A 17373-nucleotide genomic window follows, 5' to 3' on the forward strand; every position below is an offset into this window, starting at 1 on the left:
AATTTCATTTAATGGTGTTTGGTCCAGAGAAGCGGCAATCATTAAATCAAGTATAAGTGAATTCGCTGAAGATTCTATTTTATGTTTATCAAACTGTTTATATTCTCCGCCGAAGCATTATTCAATAACTAATTATGTTAATAAATTTAATATAAAATTAGTTGAACCATCGAGCCTAAAAGATATTGTCCTTCCTGATGACAGAAAAGATAGTATTATTATCGAACTCATATTAATCGCTTATTAAAATTTAATTATATATAAATGAGTTCAACGACTGAAAGCGCATGGGCTAGTTTTGATGAAGATCCTAAACCGCGGACTTATTAATAGAATTGTAATTCCGTAGTCTTTTATTAGCTGCTGGTGTTGTAGCGGGACCATATTTATATAGAAATTTATATAGAACACCGATTAATTCAACTGCCGGGGCTGATCTTATTCCAACAGGTCTGAAAAAATCTACACCGATTCAAAAAGCCCGACACAGGAAAGGAACCGCGAACCCACTCCACGTATTAGGTCTTTTATTAATTATTTAAGAGAATAGAAGAAAATTAATTTGTAATAAATGACGTCGTTAAATGTAAAAATAATTTGTGATGATATTACTATCATTGATGATGTAAGTGAGTGTGCTAATATAATTGATAGAATTAATGAACTAATAAAGAGGTTCAGTGGTGAAAAAGTCAGAGTTTCATTAACGTTTAGCTCCGATGAAAAATTTTATGAGTTAATCATTATGAGAAATGATTTTAATAAGTATTAAATGGTATTTTCAACACTATCAGCTTTGTATGGAGGTTATAAAGCTATTGACGGTTTAACTGGTGGAGCTGTATCAAAAGCTTTAAAAAATAATGCTGGAATGCTTGTGTGAGCTGCTGCCAGAAAATTAAAATCTGAAAAGTTAAAGAAATTAGGTAATTGGGTCGCTGACCAGTCGCAAAACCTTTTAGGTGAAGATAATGAAATATCTATGCAGCTAAAAGATTTTAAAGGTCAGTTGAATGGCGAAGAGTTTAAATTAAATTCACTTAAAGAAAAGGAGAAACAGCCAGAATATCCACCAATTGAGGCGCCGCCGATTAATTCAGCACCTGCGCCATCACCAGCACCAGCGCCAGTAACTGCAGTCGCACCATATGACCCTGGCGGTTATGGAAGACCTTTTGACCCCAAAACAGGAGGTTCTAATTGGTTTCATTACGGTCGAAGATATATTTTAGCTAAAATCGCAAAAGCAAAGAAACTGTTAAAAACTAAAAAGAAACCAAGAGTTTTAAAGTAATTAAATGGTTAGAGATGTTCTCGAATACCCTGCACCACCTGAAACGCCTAACAATAATGATTTATATAATCGATTGAAAACTTTAGGTAAAGCGTATTTATGGTTTAATTATCCTTATCATATGGCGGCTTATAAACTTTATAAACACTATAAAGAAAGTAATAGACCTTCAACCGACCTAGTTGATCCGCAGGAATTAAGGAAAAGACGACGATAAAAATAAAGTTAATTTTAAAAATATTTTTTATTTTTTACTTTTAATAAAATGAGTACTAAAATTACTGAAGCAACAAAACAAAAGTTTTTAGTTGAATACATTAAATCAGGAACTATTCTAGAAGGTTTTTATGTTCATCAAATGAAAGATGGTAGAGTTCAATTTAGAAAAATTAAGCAGCCATTAGATAAAAATGGTATTTTGAGAAAGATTAAATTATATGAAGATAATATAGCAGAACTGAAGAAGAAGTTAGAAGAATTCGAAAAATCAGATGAATGAAATAATAAATTTTATTTTTATATAAAATGAATTTTACTAATAAATTATTAATTATTGTTTCATTACTTCACATCTCCCGTGAAGCTCGTTTATGGTATGAATCTATAAAAGAGTTTGAAGACAGCAGCGATGACATTCCTGAATCATGCCAGCATATTTACTGTTGAAAATTCACAAGGTTAGAAATGAGGTTAGATATCGGGTTAGATATACCCTAAAATTAATTTTATCATTTATGAAAAATTTAGTATATACAGAAATTAAAAATTTTTTGAGTTAATTTATTTTTAAAAAATTATTTTTTTACTCTGGGTGTTAAAATCTATGATAAAAAATAAATAAATAAAAAATTTTAACGTTAATTTTTTAAAGTTTATTTTTTAAAAAATTATTTTTTTATTTTGTGTAAAATGAGCAGAATAATTGAAATCAAGAATTATAACAATCACGAATTCGAAAACTTATTCTTCGTTCCTAAAGAAAATGCATTTTATCAAATACGTGCGCGTAAAGGAAAAATTAGTTTAAGCGTTTATGATTACAAACATGATGGAAAATTTATAGTAGCATATGATACAAAAGGAAGAAAAGTAAAATTAGCTTTATCAAAATTGTCTCAATTGTTCAACATTAATTATGGCGATGATTATGAATCAGATGAAGAAGAAAGCGATAGTGAAGATTATGAATTATTATGTGAAGCACAGCAATGGGAAGCGCTGCAAAAGTTATGTAAGCTATAAAATTTATTTTAATAATTTTTCATTTTTTATTTTTAAATATACACGCCTGTAATATCTGATAACGTTTATTTGTAAATTTACGATATCGTTTATTTTATCAAAAAACATTAATTGGGGACCGAGGGGCGTAGACCCTTGGTACCAAATTAATGTATACTAACTATACCCCATTATTATCCTTATTATAAATACTGATATTTGCCAAAAAGCTAGGTCTTCAAATAAAGAGGATCATGATGTTATGTGAAAAATACGAGTTGTCGGGAGGTGCTTTTCACCTCACCTCGTAGTACCCCACGAAAATGAATCAAAAGTTTTGTTTATTCTTTTGTAATTTTATTGAAAGCGTTAATTATTGTGTGATTTATGTCGCAAAAAATCTTTGCCTGAATATAAGCTTCTCCTAAAGTGTTTGCAACTTTACTATCTCCATAGCTCACAAAAGCTTTGGCATTTTGCATTGAATCGGATTCAAAAATTTTTCGTAATATATGATTCTCTAAAATTGATGATGGAATATCTTTGGGGAGTGAAATAACTGTTTTGAAGTTATCACTAAATTTAGGATCTTTTAGAGCAATCCCTATCTCTCTTATAAAGTTATTCTTTATGTCTGTCAGATCACCACAAGCTTGTATGGCTCCACGACGACAGGAAAAGGCAGCTTCATAAGCATATACAAAAATATCATCATCTGCATATTTTTTAAGAAATTCTATTAATGCAAGAACGTAATCTTCTACTACATGAGCAAAAATATGTTGTCGCTCATAAAGTATTCGCACGCTTGATATCACAATATTATTGTATGCGAGTAGGGACAAAAATGCATACTCTTAAATTAACCTTAAATGTTGATTTTTTCGATATTTTCGGTATTAACCTTATTGTAAATTTTTCCGGTGATAAATTTATCACACTGAGGTTATTTTTCCGGTGAGATTTTTAACCTTGATTTAATGAAATTAATATATATAAATTTTATTATTTTTAATTTCGAATGAGTATAATAAAATATTTTTTATGTGTTTTTGTTTTTGATGTGATTTGAATTTTGTTAACTCTTTTCAAAATCCCTTCATTTTTATGATTTCGGTGGACTTAGAGGAGCTTATTGCTTTTGGTATTAAACAGGAAGTCAAGGGCGGTGTCCCATACAGAAGAAGAACGGGATCTCCAAAGCAATATGTCACTTATTCATGTTCGTATCCCCTATGCAAGGCAAAATTTAGGGTTGAAGAACAAAATGGAGTGTTTACTATAAGCAAAGTTAATGAATAACATTGCCATCATATAGGAGTTGAAATGGGTTCACATTACGCGAGTAAATTTTATCAAAAATGGATCGAACTTTATATTAAAAACGGTGGAAAGCAATTTCTTGCTCAAAAAGCATTTTTTGATAAGTTCGGAATTGATACGAATAACAAAGAAACGATGAAACTTTTCGCGCAGTCTACTGATGCTTTAAAGCACAAATTTTATCGCCTTGATGAGATTATTGCACAAAGATTATCAAACGATCCTTACACTTCTTTGGAAGCATTTTTGAATAATTTACAGGAAGAGTGCCCAGATGATCTCGTTCAATTTGATTACAATGGAGATTTTTCCGAGTTTACAATCATATATGCACCTTTTGCTGCAAAAGAATTGGTGCATAGCATTGATAACCCTCTCCACGTCGATTCCACTCATTCTTTAATTAAAGGAAAGATCCAATTGTTTGCAGTAACAATGAAAACAAGTCAAAACACAATTTTCCCCTTTTGCTATTTTTTAGTGAACCCTCAGACATCTGAAAAAATTCAAGAATGTTTGGTGAAATTCTGTGAGTTTGCGCACCTGGATCCACAGCATTGGAGCGCTGACTGTGCGCTAAACATTGCTCGCGCAATTGAGGACGGATTTCCTCTTGCGCAGCTCAGTTGGTGCGCTGTGCATGTTTTACGCGCATGTGCAAAAGTTGGAAGCTATTTTGACAATCCACAGAATTTTGAGAACTTCTATTTAGCAATGGACTTTTTGACATTACGTGCAGATGCAACGAATGCAGAAAAGCTGGCTGAAGAGTCTGATGAAACATATGAGTTCTTGACAACAATGTTAGAAGAAGAAGAACCGCGCGCTTTGAAGTATTTCGATAAACAATGGAGAAGAACCAAAGAACATTGGATGATGTTATATCGTGGAGAAGGTGATTCCACGAATAACATTGCGGAATCACACTTTCATCAATTAAAGCAAACATTTTTCTTGGGTAAGAAAAATGAGCGCATTGATGACATCGTCATAACTCTCATCACTGTTGTGATTCCAAATGCGATTATTAAGGTTCAAGTCGCTAATGTTTTGAATGAAGAAAGAGCAGTAAGAATTCTTACAAGGGCAGGTAATCAGATTGTTGAGCAAAGAGCTTCAAAACACGATGAATGTTTGAAATTAATTCAACACATTTTGGAAATTGTCGAAAGCCGAAGGATTGAACCTAATGTCCTTATTCCATCTTTGAAGGCAATATTAAATTTGGCACAAAGAAGTTTAAAGGAAGAGTAAGCAAGATTAGATAATTTGGACTTTTTTTAAAATTAATGAATAAACAGTATATTTTTGAAGTGTAAGCTTATTTACCTGAAGCTATATTACTTAATATAACATTCAAAGTATTATTGCTATTTATTGGAGAACAAATTTATGTAATTTTCACATGAAAATTGATAAATTTGTATTTCCTTATGATAATCAATTTTTGTATTTGTAGAGAGTCTCCCTGCATGATATCAAGACTTGGCTATTAGTCTTTATCCATTTTTGAAAATTGTATTGTAAATTGTAAGAATTTCTGAATACTACTACTATAAAATATAATTGCTTATCAATGTATATTCTCCCTGCATGATATCAAGACTTGGCTATTAGTCTTTATCCATTTTTGAAAATTGTATTGTAAATTGTAAGAATTTCTGAATACTACTACTATAAAATATTGTTTCGTACCGAAATGGCTCACAAAAAAGTGACAGAAAACCTTAAATTGCGCGGCAATTTTAATTAAAAAATAAACATTAATTTTTGTGATTGATATTATGCATTTTATTTATATTATATAAGATTTAAATTTAGGGGAAAATTGGGGAAAAAAATAAGATTGGAAGTCTTTAGGTAAGAAGGAAAGGGCAAGAGATATATAGTGTACCTATATACCTCTTGCCCTTTCATTCTAAGTAGAAATGGGAGAAACTTTGTCGCATCATCATCAGTTATGCGGACAAAGTTTCTCCATTTCTAATGGGAATTGCAGGCTATGAGGCACTGATATATAATCAGTACCTCATAGCCTACAATTCCCCTTATTAGACTTCCAAACTTTGAGTTAATGTCAAGACATTAACTCAAAGTTTGGAAAACTTCTCGTAAGAATCAATCGTCAAAAACCTCGATTGCAGTTATATTCATTGTGTTAAAAAACATTAAAAATTATTAAAGATTTGTATAATATGATTAAAAATGGGAAATAATATGAGGCAATATAAAGGAATATGAATATTAAATATATCTAAATAGAAAGAATCAGAAAAATCAAATTATTGGCGCCAAAAAATGTCACTTTTTTGTGAGCCATTTCGGTATGAGATACTACTACTATAAAATATAATTGCTTATCGGGGCGGTGCCATGTGAGGTGAAATTTATCATACACCGATTGGGCCTTTTGCTTTCCCGAAAACATAGAATTTATATTGGGGGCCAAATATATGTGCATATATCTATACTAATCAAGCCATATTTACTCATATAGTATTGAGGAATAATGTGTTTTATATAAGATATGAATTTCAAAAATTTTGTTTTATTTCATTTTGAATACAAAGAGGTATCTATATATATACTCTATATTGTGTTTGTAAACTCATTTTGGTCACATATCCATTTTTTAATCTGCATCTTATTTGAGATTTCAAATTTTTATCGACAATCATATATGATCACATCGGCATTTGGAGATACTTATCTTGTATCTCCAAATATCGATGTGATCATTGTATTTAATTGTATATTGACCAAGAGATTCCGATGCAGAATATTCAAAGTAGATAGTTTTTCCATTCTGTACACATAGGTGCAGGGTCTATCACTGGCACCCTGCACCTATATGAGCAAATCAGGAATTGCTTGCACTTTTTGCTCGCGATGTAAATGTGTCAGACATAATTTCTGATTTGCTCATATATTTGCAGGGTCTATCACTAGGACCCTGCACCTATATGAGCAAATCAGGAATTGCTTGCACTTTTTCACTTGAATGTGATTCATTGAATTTCAATTCGAGAAAGGAGTTTACAAATGCAGGGTATTATTCCTTTACCCTGCATTTGTAAACTCCTTTCTCGAATAGCTTGCACTTTTTTCAAAGAATGTTAAACATCGAATTTCAATTCGAGAAAGGAGTTTACAAATGCAGGGTAAAGGGACAATACCCTGCATTTGTTAACTCCTTTCTTGTAAAACCTTCCTCCAAAAAAATATAAAGATCACATTCTTCTTAAAACTCTCAAAATCTAATTATTTCAATCTTATAATCATAAATAAACATACTCTTTCTATCTAATATTTCTCTATTCCTTAATTTTCTTATGAAATTTGTTATTTTTTATTTAATTTTTAAAATTTTCAATTTTTTTTGGATAATTTTATTCAATTTTATGATAATTTATTCTATTTATTATATAATAATATTGTTCATTTTTATTTTTTAATTTTTCAATGCATACGATAATTTTTAATTCAATTTTTAAACGAATGTTTTGATGGGATGAGCTTACTGAGCATAGGCTCATCCCATCAAAACATTCCCTTAAAAACTCTGGCCTTCATCGAGGCCAGAGTTTACAATTCATCAGCTCAGAGCAAGTTCCTCGACGGTCGTCCTCATTAGGCCCGATCCGAGAGGAACTTGGCTCTTCATTAAAATCACAAGCTCTGGCCTTAGAAATGGCCAGAGCCTGCAAATACAATCCTCAGGGCCGAGTTTTGCGATGATCGTCGATCATGTCGACGGTCTCGCAAGAACTCGGCCCTGAAAGACATACAAATACAGGCTCTGGCCCTAGCAAAGGCCAGGGCTTCGCTTACTGTCCTCAGGGCCGGCTTTCTCAAATGCCGTCCTGATCTAGGGCGGCAGGAGAGGAATCCGGCCCTCGGAACATCCAAATACGAAGCTCTGGCCCAAGCAAAGGCCAGAGCCTGCAAAATACTCAATGTTCAACAATTACAAATCTCATGTCACCAGAAGCTATGAAGGAAGCCTTTCTCTAGGTTAGGACTTCCTTCATAGCTTTCTGGTACTGAGTGGAGTGGTTTTGGCTTCCATTGCCGCTCACTCCAGTAAGATCACGAGATTGTACAAAAGCCACGGCAAGTGCATTCCAACACCATAAATACACTTGCCGTGGAATACGGTTGCGAGTGCCTGCTGCTTCAACCGAGATTTGCAGCAGACACTCGCAATGATAACTAAAATTCATCATAAAGCTGGGAAATGGGCCTTTTCTCAAGGTCAAAGCCCATTTTTCAGCTTTATGATATTGAAACGAACATTTTGAGAAGTTATTACTGTTTTTCCCGGAATCATCTTGAGATTCCGGGAAAGTCATAGCAAGTGTAATCTATTAGCATAGATACACTTGCTATGACACATATATGCCAGCATCTGCTGCTTACCCCCAAATAAGTAGCAGATGCTCGGCATCACATCTTGAGATCCTTATTATCTGCGTATTTTTCATTTTAATATATATAAATGTGTGTGTCTAACACAAGTCTATATGCGCCATGTAAAATATACACTAATACACACATATTGATCATAATTAATAAGATATCAAACTATAAAAACTGAGATATTACTATAAACTATATGTATTATTATTATATAGGTACCATATAATAAGGTCATATGAATATTATTGAAATTAGACACACTTTATATAATTTTATAATGTGAATAACTTGGGTCATAATTTTTTTACGTAATTCCTACACGAAATGATCGGCATTACCCTAGTCTATCTGCGTGCAAAATACCAAGAAACAAATCAAATACTCACCATATCTTTTTTAAAAAGGTCCAATCGGTGTATGGTGATTTTCACCTCACATGGCACAACCCCTTGCTTATCTATGTATATTCTCCCTGCATGATATCAATACTTGGCTATAAGTCTTTATCCATTTTTGAAAATTGTATTGTAAATTGTAAGAATTTCTGAATACTACTACTATAAAATATAATTGCTTATCTATGTATATTCTCCCTGCATGATATCAAGACTTGGCTATAAGTCTCTATTCATTATGAGTATGACCCCATTTTTTTTACAAAAAGTGCCGAATTGCAACTTTGTCCCAATCTCATTGTATGCCATTATTTCAGCATATTTATCAAAATCGATGCCAGTAGCTAAGCAAATAAATATATGTCGACGTATTTCTGATTCAGAGAAATTCTCTTCCTTTTTATCATATATCGGCTTTAGTTGATCAAAATAAGCAATAAGTTTATCAATTACATCTAATAAATATGCTAATGCATTATTTATTTATTATTATACTTATTAAATCAATATTATGAATACAATTTGTTATTATAACAACTAGAGATCTTAATTTTACCGGAATATACTGCTTTTGACATTCTTCCATTTTCAGATTAAAATCTTTTGGTAATTATGAGAGAGGTATATTTTCACGATTTTTTTGTCAATTATCTAATGTATATTTATTTTTTGATGAATCACTCAAAGGAGTTGATGGAGCAGACTGAGATATATGCGTATTTTGCGTATTTTCTTTTTGATTTTTATAGGAGTTACAGGCGTGGACTTGGATTGCAAATCAAAATTATCTAAATTACTGTAAAATGGGTCACGAATATCGTTTACAAGACAAAGATCTAACATACTTGAGAAACTCATAGTTTTGATTACAGCAACACTGGTGTAAACTATTCAATTTCTAAATTACTGTAAAATGGGTTTAGAACAGTTCATAGAGATTTCGTGTAAAAAAGATTTTGGTGACAAAAACCGTTTTGGGTAGGAACAGATTAAATAGCTATATTAAGAACTTAACATGAAATTGAGTTATGGTATAACCGCTAATATTAAAGTATCTTTTTGGGAGACCTAAGTTTGATTCAGCAATGTTTATGTTTTTTTTAACCAATGGATGGTCTCAATGATTACAAAGAAGTAAATGGACCACAAACATATCCTGATGAAACAGAACATTGCGAGATAAGTTTGATAGATTACCGTGATAATCGTGAAATTCAACTAAATTTATCAAATTGTCGTCAAGAAATAGTCCAAAGTCTACAAGAGGGCTTATATGATAAAGCCTATGATATATTCATGCAACTTGATCCAGAAATTCAAAACACTTTTTATTGTGAATTAAAAGAAAACACAGATATAGATAAATCAGCCGAATATCTTATATTTTGTATTCAGTTACATGATTTTTATCTTGAAAGAGATCTTATTCTACTATTTTTAACAGATAATTGCATTTTATTTACAAACATTCAATTTCTCATGGCATTTTATCGTGTTATTTACAATAACTTTGAAATTTTCAAAAGTTTAACATTGTTTCATGAATTTTCGCATTTAATTGATCATCTTTTTTCAATATTTTTGCTTACGAAGAACTACTTACTAGGGAAAATTATTATTTATTTCTTCCAAGTATGTTTCAGAGATTTGTTGCAGTTAGATGTACTCAAAGATTGGTTATTAAACTTTCGTGATCTATATTATGAAAATTGTAACATATCTGACAATACGTACATGGAATATTTCGTTATGAAATGCATTATTTATTCTATCTTGACTAAAAGAGGTATTTATGATATAAATTCAGAAATTTCATATTGGAAAGAAAAATATAATGAGTATGATGATTTGACATTCGAGTCAAAACAAAACATAGCTTTAATATATTTCCATTTTAAATATATTGGAATATTTGATCAAATAAAAGAAGCAAAAGAAAAATTATACGATGATTTCGAAGAAATTTTAAATACAGAGCAGTTCATGGAGTATTGGGATCGACTGGCTTTGCTTCAAACTGTTTTATGCGAAGATTCTTCACAAGTTAATATCGAAATCGAAAGATTTGAAATTTATTATCTGTTTCAAATTATAAAACCTAAATAATAGTCAGGTTATTTTTGGTTTTTATGATACTCTTAATAAAAAGGTAGTAAAATATACATTTTTAAAGATATTCAAGTTTTTAACAATAAATTGTCTATAATATACATCTGTACAATTATTATATAAATTTCATCATATATGTTTAGTTCTTAGTTGATTTTTTTGGAAATATAAAATATTATTCCGAATAAAAAGTTTGTTTAAAAGCACACAGAACATAGAGTCATTACTTCATCATTAGAACTAATAGAAAACGTGAGTAGATTGTCTTCAATATGCTTGTAGAGCTTCAATTGTTTTTGGTAACAAATTCAACATTTTTAGACAAAAGTTTTGTATTTAACTACATATTTATCTATATAGTATTTTTACCGTTTCAAAAACAAATGTTTGATAGAATTTAACAATTTTAATCCCAATTTTATTTTTTTAATTATTATTGTGATATCTAAATAGTAATGTACATAGATCTAGATATTTATATTCAAATATTCTGTCCTTTATTCAAACTTCTGTCCTTTCTTTCAATTTTCTGTCCTTTCTTTTGAAATAAATTAATGGAGCAGCAGGCTCAACTTTTCCAAATAGATACTTCTTTCTTCCGGCAGATAAATATGCAATTGATTGAACCAAATTTTAGCGATATTTCGCACCCACGAATCCCAAGAAAAAATTTAGCTGAATATAAAATCGAACAAGAAATCAAAAAACAGAAGCACTTACAGAATTTAAAAACTTCCTAGCTGAACAACATTTTACTCAAAAAACTGAAACAGGAGGGCATACAAATCGTGAAGATATTCATAATCATTATGAAGATTATGCTAGCGTGGAGTATTCTATTGAAGATATAACAAGTGAGCATCTTACTCTTTCATCAGAATGCCTACGAGAATTCAATTCCCGTACATATTTCGTGAAAACAGCATCAAATTCTGTTTTACCTCTACAGTACAAATTTAAGCAACCAGTCGCTATTGCAACAGAAGAAAATCATGAAGACAACCCCGATCAAAGTTCGACCCAGAATATTCAGAGTATAAATGAAAATAATACTATTAGTGAAAGTAATCATAATGAATACCAAAATACTAGTTCTAACGAAAATATTCAAAGTGAAAATCAAAATGCCAGTTCAACTGAAAATCAAAATGATAATAATTTAATTGATCCAAAATCTAATGAAGAGAACGCATACGTAATACAGAATAATCAAAAAATTTTAGAACTAATATATAAACTCCAAAACTTTGAACAATTAAATTATATTCCAAAAGAATTTTCAGTTCCTGAGAACTTTTTAAAACTTGTTGAATTAAAAATGGTTGAATTCTCGTAAACGAAAAAGGGGATTTGACTCCGTCAAATCCCCGCTCACAAAAAGTGGACTTTACATGTCAAATTTTATATGCATGTAATGTCCACTTTTATGAGTTTTAGGAAGGAATTGGAAGCCATGAGTTACTGACATTGCATCAGTATCTCATAGCCTCCAATTCCTTCTAGAAAGTGTCCAAACTTTGGGTTAATTGCAAACTATTAACCCAAAGTTTGGACACTTTCAAGTGGAGATGGAAGGCTTTGGGTATATATTAATACAATATACCTCAAAGCCTTCCATCTCCACTACAAATGGGAGAAACTTTGTCCGAAAGTTTAACATTCGGACAAAGTTTCTCCCATCTTTCAATGTAATTGCTACCTGTGAGGTACTGACTTGAAGTCAGTGCTTCACATGTAGCAATATCCAAAATTTAAAAACATTTTATCAGTTCGTTAGAGAACTAGAGCCTCCTAGGTACTGAACCAGAATCAGTGCCTAGGGGACTCTAGTGATCTATATAAATCTGAGAAACTTTGAGGAAATTGTTCGACATTTCCTCAAAGTTTCTCAGCAATTTAGCGAGGAATGTTCGTTATCGTGTAGATATTTATAATATATACATGATAACAAACATTCCCCGCTAAAAGATGTAAAATCTTATAAGAAATAATTGCAAAAGAATAACAAATTGCAACAAATTTTATATGAAACTGAACCTTATGAGGTAGTGATTCAAGATCACCGCCTCATAAGATTCAGTTTCAATCTCAAGTATCTCAAAAGTAAGGCTCTATTTTTTGCCATGTAAAGTGTCACTTTTCTGTCAAACCGTTTTTATCGTTTTCGTTTACAACAGAATATACATCTATAAATGATTATTCTGATATCTGGTGGCTTAATAAGGTCAATTTTAGAAATAATTATAAGAAATATAAAATATTTCAAACGATCAATAACTTATATCATTTCAGAAATATATTATACAATAAGAACATTGCAATTCGCAACCATAATTTCAGTTTGTTTCAAATCGTCATGACTTATTTTGTTGTAATGTTTTATTTTGCAACAGATGAGCAAGTTTTTGCAACCGGTCTTTTCTTTTCTGGAATTGCATGTCAGACAATTGCTGATTTCATTAATGAAATTTTTTACAATGGAATCACCCCTGCAAACGATAATAAGGTAAGAAGATGCGTGAGAGTTTCTCTCAATGGTGATAGATTTGAATTTGGTAAAGAAAACACAAATGACGCAACATTTTCAGAAGTTGATGAAGTAATTCTTATGAAATTCATTGAGGATTCTGTTGAAAATGATGAAGGATTGACTCTTGCAGATGCAACAAAGCACGCACGTCAATTAGTAATTGAGCGAAATAAATTTATGCAGCTTTTTCCTATTCCTCCAATTGCTAAAAAAGAAGAAAAAGTCAAGGAGGAATCAATGATCTATTAGCAGATCGCCAATCAGATGATGAGTACATCCCAAATTTGGAAGTAAAAAAGTGACTTACCCAAATTTGGAAGTACCAAAATGGGTAAATCGGCGAAAAATGAATAAAATTAGATTTTTATATTACCAATAATCAGAGCATATATTATATATGCATCTTTTAATATTTGTTTAGACATTTACGTTATATTGAGATACTTATTATTTGATATCAGCAACATTTTTGAAATTATATTATATATCGATCACACTTGTCCTTGACCTGAGGTTTTATTATATATTAAGTCTTGAATGAAGAGTGTGGTAGAGAATCACAATGCAATTTCAGGTCAATTGAATTTAATTATGAAATAATATATGTACACAGATTTCCTGTCATTGCTGGTGGTTATGACACTGTGATCAATGAGAAAATGCGTGTTTTGGGGTTTTGATTCAAGATATAAGATGCAAGACTCCATGTCTGAGTACATATATGCAGGGTCTTACCATGGTGCCCTACATATATGTACTCTAACTTGGAAAAGCTTGCACTTTTACTTTTCGATGCGAATGTGTCAAACACAATTCCCATTCTGCACATATATATGCAGGGTCTATCACTGGCACCCTGCACCTATATGTGCAGAATGGGAAAATCTTGCACTTTTACCTTTCGATGCGAATGTGTCAAACACAATTCCCATTCTGCACATATATATGCAGGGTCTATCACTGGCACCCTGCACCTATATGTGCAGAATGGGAAAATCTTGCACTTTTACCTTTCGATGCGAATGTGTCAAACACAATTCCCATTCTGCACATATATATGCAGGGTCTATCACTGGCACCCTGCACCTATATGTGCAGAATGGGAAAATCTTGCACTTTTACCTTTCGATGCGAATGTGTCAAACACAATTCCCATTCTGCACATATATATGCAGGGTCTATCACTGGCACCCTGTATAGGCTAATTCTTTCGCATTTAGCGAAAAATAATGCTCTCAGACTTTCAACCGGGTCCGAGCAGCCGAAAATCCTCAGAGCTGAGTTCTTTTCAGTTTGTCATTATTGAAGATGGACTGTAAAGAACTCAGCTCTGAAAGACATAATATCTTAGGCTCTGCCCCATGCATAGGCAAGAGCTTCGCTTAAGAATCTCAGGGTCGGATTTCCCAAATGCCGCCCTGATCCCGGGCAGCAGGTGAGGAATCCGGCCCTGGGAAGCCTACAAAACGAAGCTCTGGTCTCTTATGAGGCCAGAGCCTACATACGCAATCCTCAGGGCCGAGTTTTGAGATGAATGTCCATTTGATAGACGTTCTCGTCAAAACTCAGCCCTGAAAGACCTATACACAAAGGCTCTGGCCTCAGCCGAGACTAAGGCATCGCTTACAGTCCTCAGGGTCGGATTTCTCAAATGTCGTCCTAATCTAGGGCGGCAGGAGAGAAGTCCGACCATTGGAAGGAGGAAATACTATGCTTTAGCCTCAGCATGGGCCAGCGTTTCGTTTATAGTCAACTCTGACGAACTTACCGCAATCTTCTAATCTTCCTGGAAGGAGCGCCCAGACCGGTCAGAAGCGCTCTTTCCAGGCCCAAAGACTAGAAGGGGGCCCTGACCTTGAGAAAGGACCCCCTTCCCGGTCTTTCTGGCGAACTTTGTTTCGCATTGCGAGTGTCTGCTGCGAATCCGGGGCTGAGCAGCAGACACTCGCAATCATATGTCGCGGCAAGTGCAACTGTGGTGCCAGAATGCACTTGCCGCGACAATTGCGAAATGCAAAGATGATGCCGGAAGGAGCGCCCAGACCGGTCAGAAGCGCTCCTTCCAGGGCCAGAAAGACTAGAAGGGGGCCCTGACCTTGAGAAAGGACCCCTTTCCCGTATCAAACATTTCTGCATCTCATTATTTTCTACCTTTGATCTATACAATTGCACAAAACACAACGGCCACATATTCACCACATACAACAAAAACATTTACGCATTACCCAACACTTAGAACACAATTTTACTTTATATTGCATTGTGATTCTTTTTATACCTATTATATCTACCATTTTAAATAGTCAAAACCTGAGGTTCAAGACAAGCCTATATTACTCATATACTTATTTCATAACTCTAATGTGATTCAAATAATAAGTATCTTAATATATGTGCAATCTACAATTTAATATTTTTAAAAGAATACATATAATATGTCCTGATTATATATAATATCAAATCTGGGAAATATCCAATATTCATCGATTTACCAAATTTGGCATGCAAAATTTGGGATTCTCACTTTTTTGCAAAAAATGGGAAGAACCCGCATTTGAGAAATCCGGCCCTGGGGACTGTAGACGAAGCTCTGGCCTTTGCTGAGGCCAGAGCCTGTAATTTGAAGTCTTTCAGGGCCGAGTTTTGACTTGAACCTGCATCATGTTGGTGATGAGGTCAAAACTCGGCCCTGAGGATTAAATTAGCAAACTCTAGCCTCGGAAAAGGCCAGAGCTTCGTAAAGATGTTCTCTCGGGACTGGATTCCTCTCAGGCCGCCCCGAATCAGGGCGGTCTTTGAGAGCCTTTACTGAGGCCAGAGCTTGTGATTTTCGTTCAGAGCCAAGTTCCTCTCGGATCGTGCCTAATGAGGAAGATCGTCGAGGAACTTGACTATGAGGAGATGAATTGTGAGCTCTGGCCTCGATGAAGGCCAGAGTTTTTAAGTCAATGTTTTGATGGGATGAGCCTATGCTCAGTAAGCTCGTCCCATCAAAACATTGACTTAAAAATTGAATTATAAATTATCGTATGCATTCAAAAATTATAACAATTAATTTGAATAATATTATTATATAATAAGAATAAAATAAAATAAACATAAAATTGAATAAAAATTTCTAAAAAATTGAAAATTTTAAAAATAATATAAAAAATAACAAATTTGATAAGAAAATTAGCAATTCGGGAAATTTATGAAAGACAGAATATGATTATTTATATTTAGGGTTGTTAGATTCCCGACGATAGGTGTCTTGGAAGATTTGCCTGGTGTCATCATAGTGTCTTTAAATCAAAAATTTTATTTTGGAGTTAGTTTTATTGATTTTTCAATAAAAAACATTTCTAAAACAAGAAAATAAAACGATAAAATATTTATATTTTATATAAGGATCTTATATATTTAAAATAAATATCATTTTATTTTTTTCATTGGTGTCTGTCAAACCATAATACACTATTCAAAAATTCAATGTGTCTTGCGGTTTCAAAAGACACCTTCAAATTGAACGATAGCACAGACACTATTGAATTTTCCCCATTTTATTTAGTTTTTACCCTTTTTATTTTTAAGAATTAATGACTGAAACACAAGATGAATATGAATCCAAATTTGAGGGATGGATTGATTGCAAACTTCCTCCCAAAAATATCCCTCGAAAAGTACCTCCCTTACCAAAATTCGAGGATACTTAATTCTCAACTAATAATAAATGTCGAGTATGTTTCAATATTGCTTATCTTCCAGATACAAGCGAAAAATCGAAAGAACGAAAAAGACTTTATTGTTATTGTTTAGCGATACATTACAATTTACTAACAAAAACATATATGCGCTGCATTTATCATCGAAAACCATCAGAATTTGATGAAGATCATCAGCATATATATCAAATACGAGAGATTATTTTTTGTCGCATATTTGCGCATATTATGACACTTTTTCTGACATTTTTCTATAAATTGAGAGCAAAAGTATTCAAAATTTTGTCAAAATATGCGCAAAATTGAGAACTGCGCATATTATGACACACGATTATTTTTGTCCGTTAATGGAAACAAAATCTCTATGCATTGCTTTTC

General features: G+C 32.5%; 4 protein-coding genes across 4 annotated transcripts, besides 8 other annotated features; all 4 read left to right on the top strand.

Moving 5' to 3' along the window:
- Positions 1-244: part of a mobile genetic element that runs on past the window's edge.
- Positions 245-884: 640 nt separating this feature from the next.
- Positions 885-1294, top strand: TVAGG3_0102050 (protein of unknown function, DUF4107 family; the record flags this gene model as incomplete). The annotated part of the gene is made up of 1 exon (XM_051222817.1): positions 887-1294. A coding segment is annotated over one exon (408 nt), but the record flags the coding sequence as incomplete, so codon positions are not given.
- A 265-nt stretch (positions 1295-1559) lies between these two features.
- On the top strand, positions 1560-1793 carry TVAGG3_0102060 (uncharacterized protein; the record flags this gene model as incomplete). The annotated part of the gene is made up of 1 exon (XM_001291965.1): positions 1560-1793. One exon carries the CDS (start codon positions 1560-1562, stop codon positions 1791-1793), a length of 234 nt encoding a protein of 77 aa, XP_001291966.1.
- Positions 1794-3348: 1555 nt separating this feature from the next.
- Positions 3349-5523: a mobile genetic element.
- TVAGG3_0102080 (MULE transposase domain-containing protein) lies at positions 3842-5092 on the top strand (the record flags this gene model as incomplete). Its single annotated transcript, XM_051222818.1, has 1 exon — positions 3842-5092. The coding sequence occupies one exon, from the start codon at positions 3842-3844 to the stop codon at positions 5090-5092; it is 1251 nt and encodes a 416-aa protein (XP_051107804.1).
- Positions 5524-5716: 193 nt separating the features above from the next.
- Positions 5717-5883: a mobile genetic element.
- A 286-nt stretch (positions 5884-6169) lies between these two features.
- Positions 6170-6200: a mobile genetic element.
- A 2506-nt stretch (positions 6201-8706) lies between these two features.
- Positions 8707-8949: a mobile genetic element.
- A 3140-nt stretch (positions 8950-12089) lies between these two features.
- Positions 12090-12937: a mobile genetic element.
- A 169-nt stretch (positions 12938-13106) lies between these two features.
- On the top strand, positions 13107-13667 carry TVAGG3_0102130 (uncharacterized protein; the record flags this gene model as incomplete). The annotated part of the gene is made up of 1 exon (XM_001298431.1): positions 13136-13540. The coding sequence occupies one exon, from the start codon at positions 13136-13138 to the stop codon at positions 13538-13540; it is 405 nt and encodes a 134-aa protein (XP_001298432.1).
- Positions 13668-17190: 3523 nt separating this feature from the next.
- Positions 17191-17373: part of a mobile genetic element that runs on past the window's edge.
- Positions 17191-17373: part of a terminal%2Cinverted (terminal inverted repeat of MuDRx-2_TV_TvPhantom-3 transposon ID:TVAGG3_0102140) that runs on past the window's edge.

The sequence above is a fragment of the Trichomonas vaginalis genome, chromosome IV (genome assembly GCF_026262505.1).
Source record: "Trichomonas vaginalis G3 chromosome IV, whole genome shotgun sequence".
In the NCBI taxonomy this organism is placed as follows: domain Eukaryota; phylum Parabasalia; order Trichomonadida; family Trichomonadidae; genus Trichomonas; species Trichomonas vaginalis.